This window comes from Carcharodon carcharias, chromosome 10 (assembly GCF_017639515.1).
Source record: "Carcharodon carcharias isolate sCarCar2 chromosome 10, sCarCar2.pri, whole genome shotgun sequence".
In the NCBI taxonomy this organism is placed as follows: Eukaryota; Metazoa; Chordata; class Chondrichthyes; order Lamniformes; family Lamnidae; genus Carcharodon; species Carcharodon carcharias.
The window spans coordinates 80,660,198-80,683,337 of record NC_054476.1 but is presented as its reverse complement, the minus strand read 5'-3'; the positions used below and the strand labels follow the sequence as shown (position 1 = coordinate 80,683,337).

The window sequence follows — 23,140 nt, the reverse complement described above, 5'->3', positions numbered from 1 at the left end:
ACTCCTCCCAGCCTGTTTTACATTCTCCTGACCTGCTTCACATTCCTCCTGGTCTGCTTCCCAGTAACCCTGACCTGTTTCGCACACCTCCCGGTCTGTTTCACAATGATGCTGACGTGCTTCACACTCCTCCCATTCTGCTTCGCAGTGATCCTGACCTGCTTCACACTCCTGGCCTACTTCATGGTGTTCCGGATCTGCTTCACACTCCTCCCAGTCTGCTCCAGGGGAATCCTGACCTGCTTTGCATTCCTCCAGGTCCGCTTCACATGATCCTGACCTGCTTTGCATTCCTTCCCATCTGCCTCATTGTGATCCTGAGCTCCTTTACACTCTTCCCTGTATGCTTCACAGTGACCCTGTCCTGCTTCATATTCCTCCCCGTCTGCTTTACTCTGATTCTGAGCTGCTTCATGGTGGTCCTGACCCACTTCATATTCCCCCCCAGTCTGCTTCGCAGGGATCCTGACCTGTTTCACACTCCTCCCAGGTTGCTTTGCACTGGTCCTGACATGCTTCACACATCTGGCTGTCTGCTTCACAAATACTGACTGGCTTCACACTCTTTGCTGACCTGCATCACACTCCGCCCAGCCTGCTTCACACTCCTCCCTGACCTGCTGTACAAGCCTTCTGGTGTACTTCATAGTTATCCTGAACCACATCACACTCCTCCTGGTCTGGTTCACAGTGATCCTGACCTGCTTTGCACTCCACCCGGTCTGCTTCACAGTGATGCTGTCTTCTTCACAGCCATCTTTACATGCATCACATTCCTCCCAGTCTGCTTCACAAATCTCCTGGTCTGCTTCACAGTGAAGCTGAACTGCTTTGCACTCCCCTGGTCTGATTTGCATTCCTCTTGGTCTGCTTCAGAAGAACCCTGACCTGCTTCACACTTCTCCTGGTCTACTTCACACTGACCCTAACCTGCTTCACACTCATTCCTGACCTGCTTCACACTCCTCCCGGTCTGCTTCACATTGACTTTGACCTGCTTCACACTCTTCGTGGTCTGTTGCACACTGATTCTGACCTGCTTCACACTCCTCTCGGTCTGATTATAGCGATCCTGACCTCCTTCAAACTCCCCCTGGTCCATTTTCTAGTGATTCTGAACTGCTTTGCACACTTCCCGGTCTGCTTCACAGTGACCCTTTCCTGCTTTGCGCTTCTCCGGGTCTGCTTCACAGCGATCCCGACCTTCTTTACACTCCTCCCATGTTGCTTCACCCTGCTACTGATCTGCTTCGCACTCCTCCCGGTCTGTTTCATAGCCATACTGACCTGCTTCACATTCCTCCTGGCTTACTTCACAGTGATCGGATCTGCTTCACACAGATCCTGGTCTGCTTCGCCTCCTCCAGTCTGTTTCACAGTCATCCTGACCTGCCTCACACTCTTCCTGGCCTACTTCACAGTGATCCAGATTTGCTTCACACTCCTCCCGGTCTGCTTCACAGTGATACTGACCTGTTTCACAGCCTTCCCGGTCTGGTTCACCATGATCCTGACTTGCTTTGCACTCCTCTTGGTTTGCTTCAGAGTGATGCTGTCTGCTTCACAGTCATCCTGACATGCATCACACTCCTATCAGTCTGCTTTACACTTTTCCCAGTCTGCTTCACAGTGATGCTGATCTGCTTTGCACTCCCCTGGTCTGCTTCGCACTCCTCTTGGTCTGCTTCAGAAGAATCTTAGCCTGCTTCACACTGATCTTGATTTGCTTCACACTCCTTATGGTTGCACACTGATTCTGACCTGCTTCACACTGCTCTTGGTCTGCTTACAGCAATCCTGACCTCCTTCAAATTCCCCCCAGTCTGCCTTATAGTGATTCTGAACTGCTTTGCACAGCTCCCAGTCTGCTTCATAGTTATCCTGAAGTGATTCACACTCCTCCCCTTCTGCTTTACAGTGATGCTGACTTGCTTCACACCCCTGCCAGCCTGGTTCACAGTGATTCAGACCTGCTTTGCATTCCTCCCGGTCTGCTTCACACTTCTCCCGGTCTCCTTTAAGGTGATGCAGACCTGCTTCAAACTCTTCCGAGTCTGCTTCATATTCCTCCCCGATCTGCTTCACACTCCCTCCGGTCTGCTTCACACTCCACCCGCGTCTGTTTCACATCCCTCTTGGTCCAATTGCAGTGATCCTGACCTCCTTCAAACTCCCCCCAGCCTGTTTCATACTGATCCTGCCCTGCTTCACACTCCTCTCGGTCTGCTTCACTGTGATCCTTTCCTGCTTCGCACACCTCTGGGTCAACTTACAGTGATCCTGACCTGCTCCAAACTCCTCCCTGGCCAGTTCACAGTGATGCTCACCTGCTTCAAACTCCTGCCGGTCTGGTTCACAGTGATCCTGACCTGTTTTACACCTGTTTCACAGTGATCTTGATATGCTTTGCACTTCTCCCGGTCTGCTTCGCCGTCATCCTGACATGCATCACACTCCTCCCATTCTGCTTCACACTGCTTCCAGTCTGCTTCAAAGTGATCCTGACTGGCTTCACACTCCTCCAAGTCTGTTTCACAAGGATCCTGACTTGCTTCAGTGATCCTGACCTGCTTTGCGCTCCTCCCGGTCTTCGTCACAGTGATCCTGTCCTGCTTCACGCTTCTCCCAGTCTGCCTCAATGTGACGCTAGCCTGCTTCACCCTTCTCTGTGTCTGTTTGTAGTGATCCCTATCTGCTTCAAGATCCTCCATGACTTGCTTTATACCCATTGTGGCCTGCTTCACAGTGACCCTGGCCTGCTGCACACTCCTCCCTGACCAGCTTTGCACTCCTCCCGGTCTGCTTCACACTGGTCCTGACCTGCTTCACTGCAATCCTGACCTGCTTCAGACTACTCCCTGACCTGCCTCACATGCCACCCGGTCTGTTTCATAGTTATGCTGACCTGCTTCACGCCCCTCCCTGACTTGCTTCACACTCCTCCTGGTATATTTCACACTGATCCTGTCCTGCTTCACACCTCTCCGGTCTGCTTACAGTGATCCTGTCCTGCTTCAAACTCCTCCCAGCTTGCTTTGCTCTGATCCTGACCTGCTTCACACTCCTCCCAGTCTTTTTCTCACTGATCCTGACCTGCTTCACACCTCTCCCAGTCTACTTCACAGTCACCCTCAGCTGCTCCACAGTCCTCCCGCTCTATTTCACAGTGATCCTGAACGGCTTCACACTCCTCTTGGTCTGCTTCAGTGTGATGCTGGCCTGCTTACCCTTCCTCTGGGTCTGCTTGCAGTGATCCCGAGCTGCTTCAAACTCCTCCTGGTCTGCTTCACATTGATGCTGCCCTGCTACACACTCCTCCCAGTCAGCTTCTCAGTGAGGCTGATTTGCTTCACACGCCTCCCATCTGCTTCACACTGTTCCTGACCTGTTTCACACACCTCTTGGTCCGCTTCACAGTGTTGCTGACCTGCTTGACACTCCTCCTGGTCTTCTTCACAGTGGTCCTGACTGGCTTCACACTGCTCCCGGTCTGCTTCACAGTGATCCTCACCAGCTTCACATTCTTCCTGGCCTGTTTCACACTGATGCTGTCCTGCTTCAAACAACTGCCAGTCTGCATCACAATGATCCTGACCTGCTTCGCCCTCCTCCCAGTCTGCTTCAAAGTGACCCTGACCTGCTGCACATATCTCCTGGTGTGCTTCACAGTGATCCTGACCAACGTCACATTCCTCCCAATCTGTTTCACAGTGATCTTGACTGCTGCACGCTCCTTCCTGACCTGTTTCACACTCTTCCTGGCCTGCTTACAATGATCCTGAGCTGCTTTACATTCCTCCCAGTCTGCTTCACAGTGATCCTTACCAGCTTTGCACTCCTCACAGTCTGCTCCATAATTATCCTGACCTGTTTCACACATTCTCCTGGCCTGCAACATAGTGATGCTGACCTGTTGCACACGCCTCCTGATCCGCTTCACAGTGATCCTGACTGGCTCCACACTGCTCATTGTCTGTTCCACAGTGATCTTGATCTGCTGCAAACTCCTCCCTGACCTGCTTCACATTCCTCTTGGTCTGCTTACAGTGAAGCTGACCTGCTTGAAACTACTGCCGGTCTGCTTCACAGTGATCCTGACCTGCTTTGCATTTCTCTCGGTCGTCTTCATAATAATGCTGATCTGCTTCGTACTCCTCTTGGTCTGCATCACAGTGATCCTGATCTGCTTCACACTCCTCCCGGTCTGGTTCAAAGTGATCCTGACTGGCTTCACATTGCTCCCAGTCTGTTTCACAGTGATCCTCACCTGCTTCGAACTCCTCCGGCCTGTTTCTCACCACTGATGACCTGCTTCACGTACTTCCCGGTCTGCTTCAAAGTGATCCGGATCTGCTGCACGTGCCTCGCTGTCAGCTTTACAATGATCCTGACCTGCTTCACAATCCTCCTGGTCTGCTTCAAAGTAATCTTGATCTGCTGCACACTCCTCCTTGACCTGCTTCGCACTCCTCTTGTTCTGGTTCACAGTGATGCTGACTTGCTTCACGGTCGTCCCAGTCTGCTTCACGCTCCTCCCAGTCTGCTTCACGCTCCTCCCAGTCTGCTTCACGCTCCTCCCTCACCTGCTTCACGCTCCTCCCTCACCTGCTTCACGCTCCTCCCTCACCTGCTTCACACTCCTCCCTCACCTTCTTCACAGTGATCCTAACCTGTTGCACAATCCTCCCTTACCTGCTTTGCACTACTCTTGTTCTGCTTCATAGTGATCCTGATCTACTTAGCACTACTCCTGGTCTGCTTCACAGTGATCCTGACCTGCTTCACACTCCTCCCTGACCTGCATCAGATTCCTCCCAGTTAATTTCATACTGACTGTGACCTGCTTTGCCTCTCTCCTGGTCTGCTTCACAGTCATCCTGACCTGCTCCACAGTCCTCACGGTCTACTTCACTGTCATCCTGACCTGCTCCACACTCTTCCCTGTCTGCTGCAGTGTGATGCTGGCCTGCTTCACCCTTCTTTGTGTCTGCTTGTAGTGATCCATACCTGCTTCAAACTCAGAGTCTACTTCACAGTAATCCTGACCTGCTTCGCACTCCACATGGTCTGCTTCACAGTGGTCCTGACCTGCTTCACACCTCCTGCTGTGCATCACAATGATCCTGACTTGCTTCACACTCTTCGCTGACCCATTTCACACACCTCCCAATCTGTTTTACAGTGATCCTGGTTAGCTTCACACTCCTCTGGGTCTGCTTCACAGTGATCCTGACCTGCTTCACATTCTTCCCAGTCTGCTTCACACTCCTCCCAGTCTGCTTCACACTTCTCTCACTCTGCTTCACACTTTTCCCAGTCTGCTTCGTGCTCCTCCCAGTCTGCTTCACAGTGATCCTGACCTGCTTCGCACTCCTTCCTGACCTGCTTCATATTCCTACTGGTCTGTTTACAGTGATGCTGACCTGCTTGAAACCACTGCCGATCTGCTTCACAGTGTATCCTGACCAGCTTCACACTCCTCCTGGTCTGTTTCACAGTGATGTATAGCTGCTTCACACTCCTCCCAGCCTGTTTCACACTGCTGACCTGCTTCACTCTCTTCCTGGTCTGCTTCAAAATGACTCTGATCTGCTGCACACGCTTCCCTGTCAGCTTCACAGTGATCCTGACTTACTGCATACTCCTCCCTGACCCTGCTTCACACTCCTCCCGGTCTGTTTCAGTGATCCTGACCTGCTTTGCACTGTTTCAGTGATGCTGATGTGCTTTACACTCCTCCCAGTCTGCGTCACACTTCTCCCAGTCTGCTTCACAGTGATCCAGACGCCTCACACTCCTCCCGGTCTATTTCACAGTCATCCTGACCTGCTTCACATTTTTCCTGGTCTGCTTCGCAGTGACCTTGACCTGCTTCACACTCCTCCTGGTCTGCTTCACTCTGATCCAGACCTGCTGCACACTCCTCCCTGACTTGGTTCACATTCATCCCGGTCTGTTTCAAAGTGATCCTGACCTGCTGCACACTCCTCCCGGTCTGCTTCACAGTCATCCTGTCCTGCTTCACACTCTTCACGGCCTGCTTACAGTGATGCTGATCTGCTTCATAGTACTGCCAATCTGCTTCACAGTGGCCTTCACCTGCTTTGTATCCTCCTGTTCTGTTTCACAGTTATCCTGACCTACTTCACAATCCTGGTCGTCTTCCCAGTGATCCTGACCTGCTTCGCGCTGCTGCCGCTCTGCTTCGGAGGAATCCTGACCTGCTTCACAGTTCCTCCCCATCTAATTCATAGTGATCCTGACCTGCTTTACACTCTTCCCTGGACGCTTCAAAGTGATCCTGACCTGCTGCACGCTCCTCCCTGACCCACTTCACACTCCTTCCAGTCTGTTTCACTGTGATGCATACCTGCTTCACGCTCCTCCCAGCCAGTTTCATACTGCTGACCTGCTTCACGCTCTTCCAGGTCTGCTTCAGAGTGACCCTGATCTGCTGCACATGCTTCCCTGTCAGCTTCATGGTGATCCTGACTTGCTGCAAATTCCTCCCTGACCTGCTTCACACTCCTCCTGGTCTATTTCATGGTGATGCTGATGTGCTTTACACTCCTCCCAGTCTGCTTCACACTTCTCCCAGGTTGCTTGACACTTCTCCAAGTCTGCTTCACAATCATCCTGTCCTACTTTGCACTCCTCCCTGACCTGCTTCACAGTCCTCCCAGTCTATTTCATAGTCATCCTGACCTGCTTCACATTCCTCCTGGCCTGCTTCACAGTGACCCTGACCAGCTTCATGCTCCTCCCGATCTGTTTCTTAGTCATCCTGACCTGCTTCACATTCCTCCTGGTCTGCTTCACAGTGACCCTGACCTGCTTCACACTCCTCCTGGTCTGCTTCACTCTGATCCAGACCTGCTGCACACTCCTCCCTGACTTGGTTCACATTCCTCCCGATCTGTTTTGAAGTGATCCTGACCTACTTTGTAATCATCCTGGTCTGCTTCACAGTTACCCTGACCTGCTCACACTCTTCACGGCCTGCTTACAGTGATGCTGATCTGCTTCATAGTACTGCCAATCTGCTTCACGGTGACCTTCACCTGCTTTGCAATCCTCCTGTTCTGTTTCACAGTGATCCTGAACTGCTTCGCCATTCCTCGCCATCTGCTTCACAGCGATCCTGATCTGCTTTACGCTCTTCCCTGTATGCTTCAGTGATGCTGACCTGCTTCACAATCCTCATGGTCTTTTTCCCAGTGACCCTGACCTGCTTCACAATCCTCCCTGACCTGCTTCACGTTCCTACCAGTCTGTTTCATAGTTATCCTGACCTGATTCACATTCCCCCTGGTCTGCTTCCCAGTGACCCTGACCTGCTTTGCATTCCTCCCCGGCTGCTTCACAATGATCCTGACCTGCTTTACAGTCCTCCCAGTCTGTTTCACATTGATGCTGACCTGCTTCACACTCCTCCTGGCCTATTCCACAGTGATCCAGATCTGCTTCACACTCCTCCCGGTCTACTCCAGAGGAATCCTGACCTGCTTCGCATTCCTCCAGGTCCGCTTCACAGTGATCCTGACCTGCTTTGCATTCCTCCCCATCTGCTTCATTGTGATCCTGAGCTCCTTCACACTCTTCCCTGTATGCTTCATAGTGACCCTGCCCTGCTTCATACTCCTCCCTGTCTGCTTTACTCTGATTCTGAGCTGCTTCCTAGTGGTCCTGACCTGGTTCATACTCCTCCCGGTCTGCTTCACAGGGATCCTGACCTGTTGGGATACAGGGTAATTTGATAAGGTGGATTCAAAATTGGCTTCGTTGTAGGAGGCAGAGGGTGATGACAGAAGGATGCTTTAGTGACTGGAAGCTAGAGTCCAGTGGCGTACCACAGGGATCTGTGCTGGGTCCCCTTTATTTGTCATTTATATTATCGACATAGATGACTATGTGGGGGGTAGGATTACTAAGTTTGCGGATGACCCAAAGATTGGCCGGGTGGTTAACAGTGAGGTTGAGTGTCTTGGGCTACAGGAAGATATAAATGGGATGGTCAAATGGGCAGATAAGTGGCAGATGGAATTTAACCCTGAAAAATGTGAGGTGATACACTTTGGAAGGAGTAATTTGACAAGGAAGTATTCAATGAACAGCATGACACTAGGAAGTTCTGAGGAACAAAGGGACCTTGGCGTGTGTGTCCATAGATCTCAGAAGGCAGAGGGGCATGTTAGTGGGGTGGTGAAAAAGGCATATGGGACACTTGCCTTTATCAATCGAGGCATAGATTACAAAAGTAGGGAGGTCATGTTGGAGTTGTATAGAATCTCGGTGAGGCCACACTGGAGTACTATGTGCAGTTCTGGTCGCCACATTATAGGAAGGATGTGATTGCACTGGAGGGGGTGCAGAGGAGATTCACCAGGATGTTGCCTGGGATGAAACATTTAAGTTATGTAGAGAGGTTGGATAGACTTGGGTTGTTTTCGTTGGAGCAGAGAAGACTGAGGGGCGACCTGATTGAGGTGTACAAGATTATGAGGAGCATGGACAGGGTAGATAGGGAGCAGCTGTTCCCCTTAGATGAAGGGTCAGTCACAAAGGGGCATAAGTTCAAGGTGAGGGGCAGGAGGTTCAGGGGGGATGTGAGGAAAAACATTTTTACCCAGAGGGTGGTGGAATGCACTGCCTGGGAGGTTGGTGGAGGTGGGTTGCCTCACATCCTGGATGAGCACTTGGCATGTCATAACATTCAAGGCTATGGGCCAAGTGCTGGTAAATGGGATGAGGTGTTTCTCACATGTTGGTGCAGACTCGATAGGCCGAAGGTCCTCTTCTGCACTGTGATTCTGTGATTCACAATCCTCCTGGTCATCTTCCCAGTGATCCTGACCTACTTCACGCTGCTCCTGCTCTGCTTCGGAGGAATCCTGACCTGCTTCGCCATTCCTCCTCTGCTTCACAGCAGTCCTGACCTGCTTTAAACTCTTTCCTGTGTGCTTCACAGTGATGCTGACCTGCTTTACACCTGCTTCACAGTGATGCTGATCTGCTTTACAGTGATCCTGACCTGCTTTACACTCTTCCCTGTAAGCTTCACAGTGATGCTGACCTGCTTCATACTCCTCCCAGTCTGATTCCCGGTTATCCTGACCTGCTTCACACTCCTCCCAGTCTTTTTCACAGTGATGCTGACCTGCTTCACAATCCTCCCTGACCTGCTTCACATTCCTACCAGCCTGTTTCATAGTCATCCTGACCTGATTCATGTTCCTCCTGGTCTGCTTCCCATTGACCCTGACCTGCTTCGCTCCTCCCCATCTGGTCTTGGCCAGCTTCTAGTGATCCTGACCTGCTTTGCAATCCTCCTGGTCTGCTTCACAGTGATCCTGACCCACTTCATACTGCACCCGGTCCACTTCATGGTGATGCTGATCTGCTTCCCACTCCTCCGGGTCTGTTTCATAATCATCCTGACCTGCTTTGCTTCCTCCCGCCTGATTCACACTGACTCTGACTTGCTTCACAGTGATCCTGACCTGCTTTATGCTCCTCCTGGTCTGCGCCACAGTGATCCTGTCCTGCTTCACACTCCTCCCACTCTGTTCCTTGGTGATCTTGACCTACTTCACACTCCTCCAGGTCTGGTTCATTGTCATCCTGCTATGCATTCCTCCCCGTCTGTTTCACAGTGATCCTGAATTGCTGCAGATGCCTCCCGTCTGCTTCACACTCCTTCTGGACTGCTTGAGAGGAATGTAACCTGCTTTGCATTCCTCCACATCTGCTTCACAATGATCCTGACCTGCTTTACAGTCCTCCCAGTCTGCTTTGGCCTGATCCTGGTCTACTTTACACTCCTCCCGGTCTGTTTCACTGTGAAGCTGACCTGCTTCACACTCCTCCTGGCCTACTTCACTGTGATCCGGATCTGCTTCACACTCCTCCCAGTCTGCTCCAGAGGAATCCTGCCCTGCTTTGCATTCCTCCCCATCTGCTTCATTGTGATCCTGAGCTGCTTTACACTCTTCTCTTTATGCTTCACAGTGACCCTGTCCTGCTTCAAACTCCTCCCTGTCTGCGTTACTCTGATTCTGAGCTGCTTCATAGTGGTCCTGACCTGGTTCATACTCCGCCCAGTCTGCTTCATAGTGGTCCTGACCTGCTTTACACTCCTCCCAGGTTGCTTTGCACTGATCCTGACATGCTTCACACGTCGCCCTATCTGCTTCACAGGGCTTCACACTCCTTGCTGACCTGCTTCACACTCCTCCGGGCCTGATTACAGTGATCCTGACCTGCTCCAAACTCCTCCTGATCTTCTTCACAGTGATGCTCAATTGCTTCACACTCCTCCCAGCCTGGTTCACAGTGATCCTGACTTGCCTCAAACTCCTCCCAGTCTGCTTCACAGTGATCCTGATCTGCTTTACTCTACTCCGTGATTTTTTCACCGTGATCCTGACCGGCTGCACATGTTTCCCAGTCTGCCTCAAAATGTATCTGACCAGCTTCGCACTCCTCCACAACCTGCTTCACACTTCTCTTGGTCTGCTTACAGTGATTGTGACATGCTTCATACTCTTCCCAGTCTGTTTTACAGTGAACGTGACCTGCTTTGTACTCATCCCAGTCTGCCTCACGGTGACCCTGACCTGCTTTACACACCTCCCAGTCTGCTTCACAGTGATGCTGACCTGTTTCACACTCCCCTTGGTCTGTTTCATACTGATCCTGACCTGCTTCACACTCCTCCTGACCTGCTTCACGGTCCTCCTAACCTGCTTCATGGTCCTCCTGACCTGCTTCAAGGTCATCCTGACCTGCTTCACACGCCTCCCAGCCTCCTTCATAGTCATTCTCACCTGCTTCGTGTACCTCCTGGTCTGTTTCATAGTGCTGACCTGCTTCACACTCCCCCTTGTCTGCTTCACAGTGATCCTGAACTGCTTTGCACTCCTCTCAAGTCTGCTTCACACTGATCCTGACCTGCTTCACACTCCCCCCTGACCTGTTTCAATCATCTCCCAATCTGCCTCACATTTATCCTGAACTGCTTCATGCTCCTCTGGGTCTTCTTACAGCGATCCTGACCTGCTTTGCACTCCTCCCAGTCTGCTTCGCAATGATGCTGATATGCTTCAAACTTCCCTGGTCTACTTCACACTCCTCCTAGTCTTCTTCACAGTCATCCTGACATGCATCACACTTCTCCCAGTCTGCTTTACACTCCTCCCGGTCTGCTTCAAAGTGATCCAGACCTGCTTCACAGTCCTCCCAGTCTGCTTTACCCTGACCTGCTTCACACTCCTCCCTGACCTGCTTCACACTCCCCCTGGTCTGTTTCACAGTGATGCTGACCTGCTTCACACTCCTCCCTGACCTGCTTCATACTCCTCCCATTCTTCTTCACACTGATCCTGACCTGCTTCATACACCTCTTGGTCTACTTACAGTGACCCTGACTTGCCTCAAGCTCTTCCCAGCCTGCTTCACAGTGATTCTGAACTGCATTGCACTCTTCCTGGTGTACTTCACAGTGATCCTGATCTGCTTTACTCTACTCCCAGATTTTTTCACAGTGATCCTGGCCAATTTCACACATTTCCCAGTCTGCCTCACAATGAATCTGAACTGCTTTGCACTCATCCCGGTCTGCCTCACAGTGACCCTGACCTGCTTAACACACCTCCCGGTTGTTTCATACTGATCCAGACCTGCTTCACACACCTCCCAGTCTGCTTCACGGTGATGCTGACCTGTTTCACACCCCCCTGGTCTGTTTCACAGTTATCCTGAACTGCTTCACACTCCTCCCGGTCTGCTTCACAGTGATCTTCATCTGCTTAACACTCCTTCCAGTCAGCCACACAGTAATGCTGACCTGCTTCATACTCCTCTGGGTCTGTTGACAGTGACCCTGACCTGCGTCAAACTCCTCCCTGACCAGCTTCACACTCCTCATTGTCTCCTTCACACTGCTCCTGACCCACTTCACACTCCTCCCGGTCTGCTTCACAGTACTGCTGACCTGCTTCACAAACCTCCCAGTCTGTTTCACACTGATCCTGACCTGCCTCGCACTCTTCCCGGTCTGCTTCACACTGATCCTGGTCTGCTTCACACTCCTCCTGACCTGCTTCACAGTCATCCTGACCTGCTTCACACACCTCCCAGCCTCGTTCATAGTCATTCTCACCTGCTTCGCGTACCTCCTGGTCTGTTTCACAGTGATGCTGATTTGCTTCACACTCCCCCTTGTCTGCTTCACAGTGATGCTTCACACTCCTCCCAGTCTGTTTCACAGTGACCCTGCCCTGCTTCACACTCCTCCCTGACCTGCTTCACGTTCCTCATGCTTCACACTCCTCATTGTCTCCTTCACACTGCTCCTGACTCACTTCACACTCCTCCCAGTCTGGTTCTGAATTATCTTGCCCTGCTTCACACTCCGCCCTAACTTGCTTCATACTCCTCGCAGTCTGTTTCACGTTGATCCTGACCTATGTCGCACTCCTCCCAGTCTGTTTCACTCTAATCCTGCCCTGCTTCACACTCCTCTTGGCCTGCTTACAGTGATCCTGACCTGCTTTGCATTCCTCCCGGTCTGCTTCACAGTGATGATGACCAGCTTCAAGCTCCTCCCAATCTGCTTCCCATTGATCCCAGCCTGCTTCGCACTCCTCCCAGTCTGCTTCACACTGTTCCTGACCTGCTTCACAGTGATCCTGACCTGCTTCACACTCCTCCTGGTCTGCTTCACAGTGATCCTGACCTGCTTCAGATTCCTCCCAGTCTGCTTCACACTGATCCTGACCTGCTTCACCCTCTTCCCAATTTACTTCACAGCCAACATGACCTGCTTCACACTCCTCCTGGTCTGATTAACAGTGATCCTGACCTGCTTCAGACTCCCCCCAGTCTGCTTCACACTGATCCTGACCTGCTTCATGCTCCTCCCGGTCTGCTTCACAGTCAGCATGACCTGATTCACATTCTTCCTGATCTGTTTCAAGCTCCTCATAGTCTGCTTCACTCAGATCCTAACCTGCTTCACACTGATCCTGACCTGCTTCACACACCTCTCAGCCTGTTTCACAGTGACCCTGACCTGCTTCACACTCCTCCTGGCCTGCTCCACCCTGATGCTGACTGGCTTCACACTCCATAATTTGTTTTACATTGACCCCAACCTGCTTCACAGTCCTCTCCGCTATATTGTGTTATATTGACTGATGAATACCCTGTGAAATCTGATCCCGATACAGCAGTATATTGTTAAAGCCTCTTTATTTCAATGTGTGTTTCTGTTAGCAAAGTATTTCCTGTTTTTGTTTGGATTAAATCTCTGGCTGAATGATTCAATGAGCTAATGAAAGGTTTAACAACATTCTGTTCACATACCATTTCAGAGAACTGTTGATTGAAACAGCACATAAGGACCAAGTAGCTCAGTGCTTTTTACAGAGATCGTCACACAGATAACTGAATATGTTCCTGTACCTAAATTCCCAGAAGCTGAGAGCATTTACAAGACTGAATTTGAGTTTGAATCCCTTAACCCACTTGTTTACTGCACTTGATGTGAGATCACATGGAAAATAAAGAATGCTTTGGTAATCATCTCTTGAAGACTGCTATGTTTTTGGGCTGCAATTACTAAGATGTTCGGGATTCATGCGACATCCCAGCGTTTTGGCAGAATGATGGGCTCCTAATTGGTGATCTCCAAGCCCAGGACATTTCTGTTCGATTGTGTGAGCCGTGTTGGCTCCAAGTCTGGATCGGAATGTCATTGACCTGTGACAGTAGTACTTTTGTCCTAGTTGGAGTTGCTCTGTATTCATTAAGACTGCGGCGCATGCCTTGTCTATCACAGAGAGACTTTAAAAGGAAGCAACTTCACTTTGTCGATGCAGCGTGAAGTGACATAATTTAATTCGAGGGGCACAGAACAAGTCTTTCAGCAGAGAGGCAAGTTAGAAGATCATTTCCATATTTAATGCCACAATATAATTTTTGCTGAGCATATTTCCAAAGTTTTACCTGTCTTAAAAATATTTCCATCTTAAGACCTATTTCAAAGCTTGAGGAGGAGCTGGAGTAACTGCAGAGCACATGGGACGCTGAGAGCTTCCTGGTACCTGTGTCCCAACTGCTGGTCATGCCACAGCTACAGAGCTTTCAGGAGGATGGAAAGTGGATGACAATCCAGTCGGTTAGGAAGAGGGATGCTCTTCAGGGAGTGTGGCACTCTCAAACTAATTTTCAGCGCTGAATACAACTGGTGAAGTTGACAATACCTCAGGGAGGGGCAGTCTAGAGCACACCCCCAACACTTTGAGGCAAATGACTACATGGGGCAAAGTGTAGACATGCAGTGACTATAGGGAAATCAATAGTAAGGGGGATAGATAGGTATTTCTGCAACCGTTGACATAAGTCTTGCATGGTGTGTTGCCTCCCTAGTGCCTGGGTATAGAACATTACCGAACATGTGCAGAACATTTTATGGGGGAGTGGGACCAGCCAGAAGTCATGGTTCATGTTGAAACCAGTGACTTAGGTAGGAAAAATATTGAGGTCCTACACACGGTTCCAGAAGCTAGAGAGGAAGTTAAAGAGCAAGATCTTAAAGGTCATCTGGGAATTATTCCCAGGCCACATGCTAGTGACTATAGCAGCAGCAAGATAAGCTGCTTGCAGAGAACTGGTACAAAAGAGAAGACTTCAGATTCCTGGGGTATTGGGACCAATTTGAAAGAAGAAGGAACTGTTCAAGGTGGTTGAGTTTCACCTTAACAGGACTGGAGCTAGTGCCCCCCCGGGAAAGTTTATTAGTGCTGTGAGGGAGGGTTTAAAATAACTTGACAGGGAAAGAGACACCAGGATTAGAGAGCATTAGAGAGGAGAAACAAGACACACTGAGGACAGGAAGAACCAAACAGCATGACAGTAAAGAGCTGTCTAGAAATCAGACAAGTCAGTCAGGGGAACATGCAAGACAAACTTTTTTTTAAAATTTATTCTCTCATGGGATGTGGGCATCGCTGGCAAAGCCAGCATTTTCTGCCCATCCCTAATTGCCCTTCAGGCAAGTGGCTTGCCACACCATTTCAGATGGAAGTTAAGAGTCAACCACATTGCTGTGGGTCTGGAGTCACATGTAGGCTGGACCAGGTGACGATGGCAGATTTCCTTCCCTAAAGGATATCAGTGAACCAGATGGGTTTTTACGACAATCAACAATGGTTTCATGGTTTCACTGAGACTAGCTTTAAAATTCCGGATCATTAATTGAATTTAAATTTCACCAGCTGCTGTGGTGGGATTTGAACCCACATCCCCAGAACATTAGCCTGGGCCTCTGGATTACTAGTTCAGTGATAGTATGCCGCTGTTTCCCCAAGCTAAGATGAGTTTAAAATGTGTGAATGCCCTGGGTGTGCTAATTAGGTTGATGAGCTGCAGATGCAAGTAACCACATGGGAATATGATAAAATGGCAGTAACAGTCACCTGGCTCATACAAGGGTAGGATGGGTACTTAATATTCTTGGCTACAATGTACTGAGGAAAGATAGGGCTGGAAATTAATGGAGGAATGGGTGGCAGTACTGATCATAGACACTGCTACAGCACTAGAAGGGGATAATGTACTTGAGCATTCAAAGGCAGCCTCCATTTGGTTAGAATTCGGGTTCAGAAGAGGAGCTATTACACTACTGGGTGTATACTATAGGCCATCAAATAGTAGGAATGAGATAGAAGGGCAAATTTGCAGAAAGCAGCAGGTAGTTTAGAGTAGTGATAATGGAGGGCTTCATTTATTCGAATACAGACTTCAGAAATAACTTTGTATAGGGCAACAAGCGGTGGAATTCCTGAAACATGTAGAAGAGAACTATCTTGATCAGTGTGCTTCCAGTCCAACCACAAATCAGTGCTGGATCTAGTTTTGGGGAATGAAGTGGGGCAAATGGAGCATGTTTCAATGAGAGAGCACTTAGGAACTAGTGGTCACAGTATCGTTTGCTTTGGATTAGTTATGGAAAAGGACAAGAAAGATCAAACATGAAAATACTTAACTGGAGGGGAGCTAATTTCAGTGAGTTAAAAAGGAACCTGGTCTAGATGGATTAGAATCTAAGATTAGCAGATATAATTTTAATACAAGGCCTTCAAGGAGAAGATGGCTCTGGTACAGATTAGACACATTCCCATGATGGGGAAAGGAAGGTCATCCAAAGCTAGAGCTCCCTAGTTAAGTTAAGATATAAAGGTTAAAATGGAAGAACAAAAGGAGGCTTCTAGTAAATGTCAAGTTCACAGTTTATTAGAAAACCAAGTACAAGAGAGGATGCCATAGGAAATAAGAAGGGCAATGAGACTGAAAGTGATTAGTGTGTAGCATAATTGGGAGCCCAATGATTTTTATAGACATATAAATAGTAAGAATGTAGTCAAAGGAAAGGAGGGGCCAAATAGAGACCAAAAAAGAGATCTTGTTAAGACAGAGGGCATGGCTGAAGTATTAAGTGAGTACTCACTGAAGAAGAGAATGCTGGCAATGCCACAGTAAAGATTCTATTTTATGCAAGAACAGTTACATACTTCAAATTGAATTCATCTTCTGAAGATATGTGCATATTCCTTTGTAATCAAAATCATATTAACGTTCTCTGACTTTTTCATTGACTTTTAATATATTATGAAGGAGAATTTTGCAACATAAAGTAAATACTACCCTTTATTCAGCAAGAATTTCCATGAAAAAATATTACAACAACTTGTATTTACTTAGCGTCTTGAATACAGTAAAGCATCTCAAGGCATTCAACAGCAATTTATCTTGGCATATTGAACATGTAAAATTCAATGAACACAGAGACGGAACCACCCAGAGACCATGTGCAGCTTTTAAAAAACAGAATCAGAAAAAGGCAGTTGGTCTCTAATTGACCCAGGTTATGCCAAATATCAATTAGCCTCTAATTGACCTCACCTATCTATTCACCATCATTAGGCATTGTGACCTGAAAGAGAAAGACCAATTATATGCAGATGTACATTAGCAACAGAGAAATATATTGTGCGTCATATATTATGATTGTCCGGTCCTTAAGAAAAGTATATTCTCCAATTTCCTGTAAGCAACACTAGGGTACAAGTAGACTCTGTGATACCATCTGTAGTAATGAACAGCCCTTCACCAGACTGAGAAGTAATATTACATGTTCCCTTGTTACTTTAAACAGGGCAGGAGTTTGCAATGGAAATAAAATAAGTATTTTGAGCACAGTCGGGGCAGCTTTCAGTTTTTTTTCCCGTCATTTAGTTCTACCAAATTACAGTGTGCTATGTGCATTTGTCTCATGTATGCCAGAAGTACTCCAGATTCTCTGGCTCTTGGAGTGTTCAATAATCCCCCCCCACCTTTCCTTTTCACAGAAGACAGTCTGGACGGAGATCGTGATTACATCACATCTGATGTCCACTTCCCGTACTACCCAAGTGTCATCTTCGCCATTATAGGCAGCTCGGTTGTCTTCATCCTGCTGGTTGCACTGCTTGCCATGATGCTGCACCACCACCGTAAGCGGAACAGCCTGATTGGACATGTCACGCCGCCCCTGCACCGCCTGCAGCACCCGCTACTCCTGTCACGGCTTGTCATCCTGGACCGCACCCACCACTGCAGCGTCACGTACAACACCAGCAATGGCATTCAGCTCACATCCAACTCCATGTACCACCAGCCACTGGCAATGGAGGAAGTGCCACCCTCATACTCTGAGGCTGTGCTGGAACACAGGTATGAAGCTCTTTATCTCAACAAAACCATCTATAATTAACGCTGTTACTGACAGCAGGGCATGTAATAGCCAGATTCAGTGGATTCTGAAATATCAGCCACATAATATCGCAAACTAAATTGCTTTGTGACAAAGCAATCCACTTGATCGACATCCCATCCCTCACCTTAAATATTCTCTCCTTCCATCATCGATGCACAGTGGTTGCAGTGTGTATATCTACAGGATCCACTGTAAGCAAATCACTGAGGCTCCTTCAACAAAACCTCCCAAACCTGTGACCTCCACGCCCTTGATAGATCATGGCAGCAAGTGCACCATCCCGGCTTGAACATAAATTACTAACCTTTTATGGTTCCTGTGTCAAAATGCTGGAACTCCCAGCCCCCTCACAGCACTGTGGGAGCACCCTCACCACACAGAGTGCAGTGTTCAAGAAGGCAGCTCACCACCAGCTTCTCAAGGATTCCTCGGGATGGGCAATAAACGCTGATCTTGCTGGCGGCATGCACATCCCATGTACGAATAAATATGGAGTGCTCTTTGTTGAATTGTGTTTTGCCATGAAACAGGAGGAGATCATTGAGTGGATAATTTGTTGGCAGACCCTGGAATCTTCTCATTGAATTGTGTGTTGAGAGTGTCTGGCTGAGGCACTGTCCAATAGTAATTTGATCCTGAATCTTTAGTGCTGCCTAGTGATGTCAACTCGTATTCACAAAAGATCATTCAGATATTACCCTGACTTCACATCTGGGAGGAGGTCCTACCCTAGAGAACTGCTGACAATCTGATTGACCAGTAGCTTTGTGGCCTCAGCAGCACCAGGATCAAGCAGTAGCTTAGAGGCAATCCCCGAGGAAGGAGACTAATGGAACCGGACTTAATCTTGAGAGATGGGCTTCATATGGGCACAGGGAATCCCCCCAAAGAAGGTACCATACCCCCCTTTCGTGCCCAACAGCAACCTGTGCTGTGAAAGCTGCTGGGTTACCCGCCTTGCCTGTGCTTTCCCATGCTACATGTAAAAGAGCAGCGGAGGTGGAATAAGGCCCTAAGGGCACATTAATTGAGCACTTAAGGGTCTCAATAGGCCCAAGGTCAGGCAGGCTGCCTGACACCTTCCCCACCCACCATAATATGGGAGACAGATCTGGAGTGGGCGAAAAGGTGTGGGAAGGCCACCCGCTGTATTTTACAAGCACCTCCACCTTCAAGTACACAGGCTGGGGTGAGGGCGGTTGGGGGGTGGGGGTGGGGGTGGTGGGTTGTGTGTGTGTGTGTGGGGGTGAGGAGCAGGGTGCGTAAAATCCAGCCCAAAGATTCAGGTTGAGAGCTTTCATTAGAAGAGGAAAAAGTTGTCGATGTTACAGGTTTTAAGTGAGTACAGAGGCAGGGAAAGGAGAGAGTGGGAAAGGACCAAAGGGAAGGTCTGTGATGGGGTAGAGAGATTAAATGACAAAAGGGATGATGGTGCAAGGCAAAAGGGGTGGTAATGGGACAAGGATAGAAACAAAAGATGTGTCTAGAGGAGGTTTAAATGGGAAAAGCAAAAACATTACCAACAAGTGGAGCCCATAAAGAAAATGGGGGCAGTGGTTATGATCAGAAATTGTTGAACTTAATGTTGAGTCCAGAATGCTGTGAGTGTCTAATGGAAAGACAAGGTTCTTTTCCTTGTGTTTCAATGTAGGAGGCTGAGGGAAAAGAGGTCAGAGTGGGAGTGATGCAGATAGCACGTGCAAAACTATTGCTTGATCTGTACAACTGTATTCATGAAGGAGATGCATCTCTGCATTGTCAGTTATTCTGAAATATAAGGTGGGGGGGTGGGGGGTGGCAGTGGGGAATGTAAATTTCCTTGGTGGTTATCCCGCTCCGCCATAAATTCATGGTATTAGTGCGTAAACAGGGATTCCACAGAGGAAAAGACAGTAGAGTAGGAGAAACTCGGAGGAAATTCAGTCTCCAGTCACCCCCTTCACCACTTGAACCTTTTGTTTTGGAATGTGCTGCACAAATATCAGTAGGACACTCAGAGGGTTAAGTACTATCAGTGCTGAATACAAACCAGGAGCCCAAGTTAACATGAATGGTGTTTCATGCTGACCTTGAAGCTGTTCATTGGCTAGTCCAGAAGGCCATTCAGTGTTTACTGAAAATCCCCAGAGCTTCAATCAGTCTGAAACATCTTCATTAACAGTCTGTGTGTTTCCATACTCAGTTTCTTATTTCCACCAGCAGACCACCATGGTTCGACCTCCCCCCGCCACCGTACCTCTTAGACACAGAGACCTCCAGCCATCCTGAGCTGCCCCCTTATCGCTCCAGGGCAGGAAGCACCTTGATCTCTGAACATCCCAACAACCTACAGGAGAGTGCCGAAATGAGAGACTGTCTGCTCAGCACCAGATCGGAGGAGGGACTGTGAGCAAAGTTGCAACAATGAAGTGGAACGGCAGTTGTGTTCTTGCACTAGCGATTATTTAAGGAGCCTTCATTGAAGGATTTAACTCGAGAAACAAAGAGAAAAAGATTTCACACACTTTAATCTTGTTGATTTGTTTCGTCTTCATTGTGAAGACACAACCTTGGCGTCCAGCTGTGTGAACCTGAGTAACAAAATCCAGTCGTTTTACTGATGTTTGACCCTGGAGGCTTGCTATTTGTTAGCGACAGCCGATCGATTGTCCTTAGGCATGGGTGGCCAGTTGGGACCACCATGCAGCCTTCACTGCGGTAGCTTGGAGACTGGACTGTAAGTCTAAAAAGTAAATGCAAGAATGTGAAGTTTGGAGATGCATGATTTTCGATAGCTCTATGGTCCAAACAATGGGTGTGCACTCTCACAGCAGCTAAGAGGCGTAAACAAATGTGAATCACTAGAGAGCTTCAAGCAACATATCGGAACATAATGGAAGTTAGCAGAATTCTGCTGATTTTATGATTGTGTTGCTTGACCTAAGTGTAGATTCTATATTTCAGAATCTAAAAGTGCAGTATCTGTACCTTCTGATCCTTCTGCTCTTGGTATTCAAATAGAACAGAGTTACCATTTATCATGTGAGGCAGCTATTTCTTTGGACTGTGATTCTCTTCCTTTTCCCTTCCCCTTCCTCAAGCAAACATATGACCAGCTGCATCCACACAGTTCCCCGAAGTGCAGTGTGTCCTGGAGCAGTGCGCACTGGAGTCATCTCAGCATTCACAATCCAGAACTCATAGTGGAGCACAAATAGTGGCATAACTCACTTACATCATTTCCCTACCTTTTTATGCCAGGAAACAAACCCAAAGCCTTAGGTGCACCTTTTCAACAGCACAAATCTCCAGGAAACTCAGGATCAACTACCACTTTAACTGAAAATAAGAAAGGGAAAAAGCGCATGGCAGAGGTTCATGTTGCACTATCTGTTTGATGAAAGTCTCACTGCCCTTCATCTGGGTGTCAATGCGATAATGGCTGTTTCCAAAAATGAGACAAAGGTACGTGGCGACATAGCTGAGGAAAGTCCGCAGCCGGTTCCTTGCAGTGCTGAAGTTGGTTTTTCACTGTTACCTTTTGTGGTGATGGAAATGCAAGTTCACTATGATCCTGAGAATAGAGATGTGCTTTAAGGCGCATTTTCCAAACAAAACCCTTAACTGGACCTCGCTGCCCTGTGGAATATCACTTAATTAAGGTTTGGAGCTCTCTCTAAACAACATCACCTGCAACATCTCAGGATGTTTCCGGTTTCAAACACTCAGATGCATGTTGCCACATCATGAAGGGCTGATGACAAAAAATACATCCAGCTGTTCCAAAGCCAAGAAATTTGCATCTGTTAAGTTTACTTCTTTTCAAGCTCTGACAGACTTGCTGTGTGTTTCCAACAGTTTTAGATTTTTTTCTGAGATTTCCTTCCCCTTTCCAAAATGTTGGTACTATCCTATTATGTAAATCTGGCTTTTATAACTGTCCAAAAGTTCTACCATACAGAGCATTGCAGTGGGCTTGGTGCTGTGTTTGATCATATTATTTGGGCTCTTATGGTATTAAGGCTGGATCCTCTTTCTCTCGCCAAACAGAACCGTAAACCCATTTACCTGCAACAAAGATGTGTTTATTATTTCACTCCACATAGAGTGGAGTTTATCTTCAGTAACAGTAACAGCAGATCTTTCCCAAGTAAAACATTCATAGTGTAGGTACACATACAACTCAAGAAAGGTAAACAACCGCAATTCATCCAAGATAAATTCCATTTCATCTAAGATCCTCAATTATATAAAGTTCCACTGTTCCATGCTTCTGTCAAATATATAAAGCTTTCCTGTACCACATCCACTCACACTGCATATTATTACACTGTACTAGGCCTTCCAATACTGCATAAAACTGCTAGCATTACATCGATTTACACTGTACCAAACACCAGTCCCCATTTCATAGAATACCATTGTATAAAGCCCCACTGCATTTTGCATAATTCTGCCATATCAAACCCCTCTGATTGATTAATATTGCACTATACACAAGGCGAGTTGGTGACATGGTGGTATTGTCACTGGACTAATAATCCAGAGAGCAAGGGTAATGCTCTGGGGTCCTGGATTCAAATCCACGGCAGATGGTGGTATTTAGATTCAATACAAAGTCTGGAATTAAAAGTCTAATGATGTCATAAAAACCCAACTGGTTCACTAATGTCTTCTGTACTTACCTTACCTGGTCTGGTCTGGCCTACATGTGACTCCAGGTTCACAGCAATGTAGTTGACTCTTAACTGCCCTCTGACATGGCTTAGCAAGCCACTCAGTTGTATCAAACTGCTACAGAAAATTGGATAAGGAATGAAACCGGACAGACCACCTGACATCGACCTAGGCATTGGAAACAACAATGGCAAACTCAGCCCTGTCAACCCTGCAAAGTCCTCCTTACTAATATCTGGGAGTTTGGGCCAAAATCCAGAGAGACATAGTCATACTTACGGAATCATACCTTACAGATAATGTCCCAGACACTACCATCACCATCCCTGGGTATGTCCTGTCCCACTGGCAGGTGGTGGCACAGTGATATACAGTCAGGAGGGAGTTGCCCTGGGAACCCTCAACATCAACTTCAGACCCCATGAAGTCTCATGGCATCAGGTCAAATATGGGCAAGGAAACATCCTGCTGTTTACCACATACCGCCACCCACATCGCACCCCCCCCTCTCCCCGCCTTCCACCGCTCAGCTGATGAATCAGTACTGCTCCATGTTGAACACCACTTGGAGGAAGCACTGAGGTTGGTAAGGGCACAGAATGTACTCTGGGGGGGACTTCAATGTCCATCACTAAGAGTGGCTCAGTATCACTACACTACCACTGA

The 23,140-nt window shown here is 48.2% G+C and overlaps 1 protein-coding gene across 4 annotated transcripts in view; it reads left to right on the top strand.

Moving 5' to 3' along the window:
- ldlrad3 (low density lipoprotein receptor class A domain containing 3) overlaps positions 1 to 20,833 on the top strand; it is a 250,937-nt gene extending 230,104 nt beyond the window's left edge. For 3 of the 4 annotated variants that reach the window (XM_041197217.1, XM_041197219.1, XM_041197216.1), the window contains exons 5-6: positions 17,412 to 17,775; positions 20,018 to 20,833. In XM_041197217.1, the coding sequence (XP_041053151.1) occupies positions 17,412 to 17,775; positions 20,018 to 20,207 (554 nt within the window). In that variant the 3' untranslated portion in view covers positions 20,208 to 20,833. The remainder of the gene's footprint in view (positions 1 to 17,411; positions 17,776 to 20,017) is intronic. The other variant, XM_041197218.1, reaches the window with a different exon arrangement.
- The last annotated feature ends 2,307 nt before the right edge of the window (positions 20,834 to 23,140 follow it).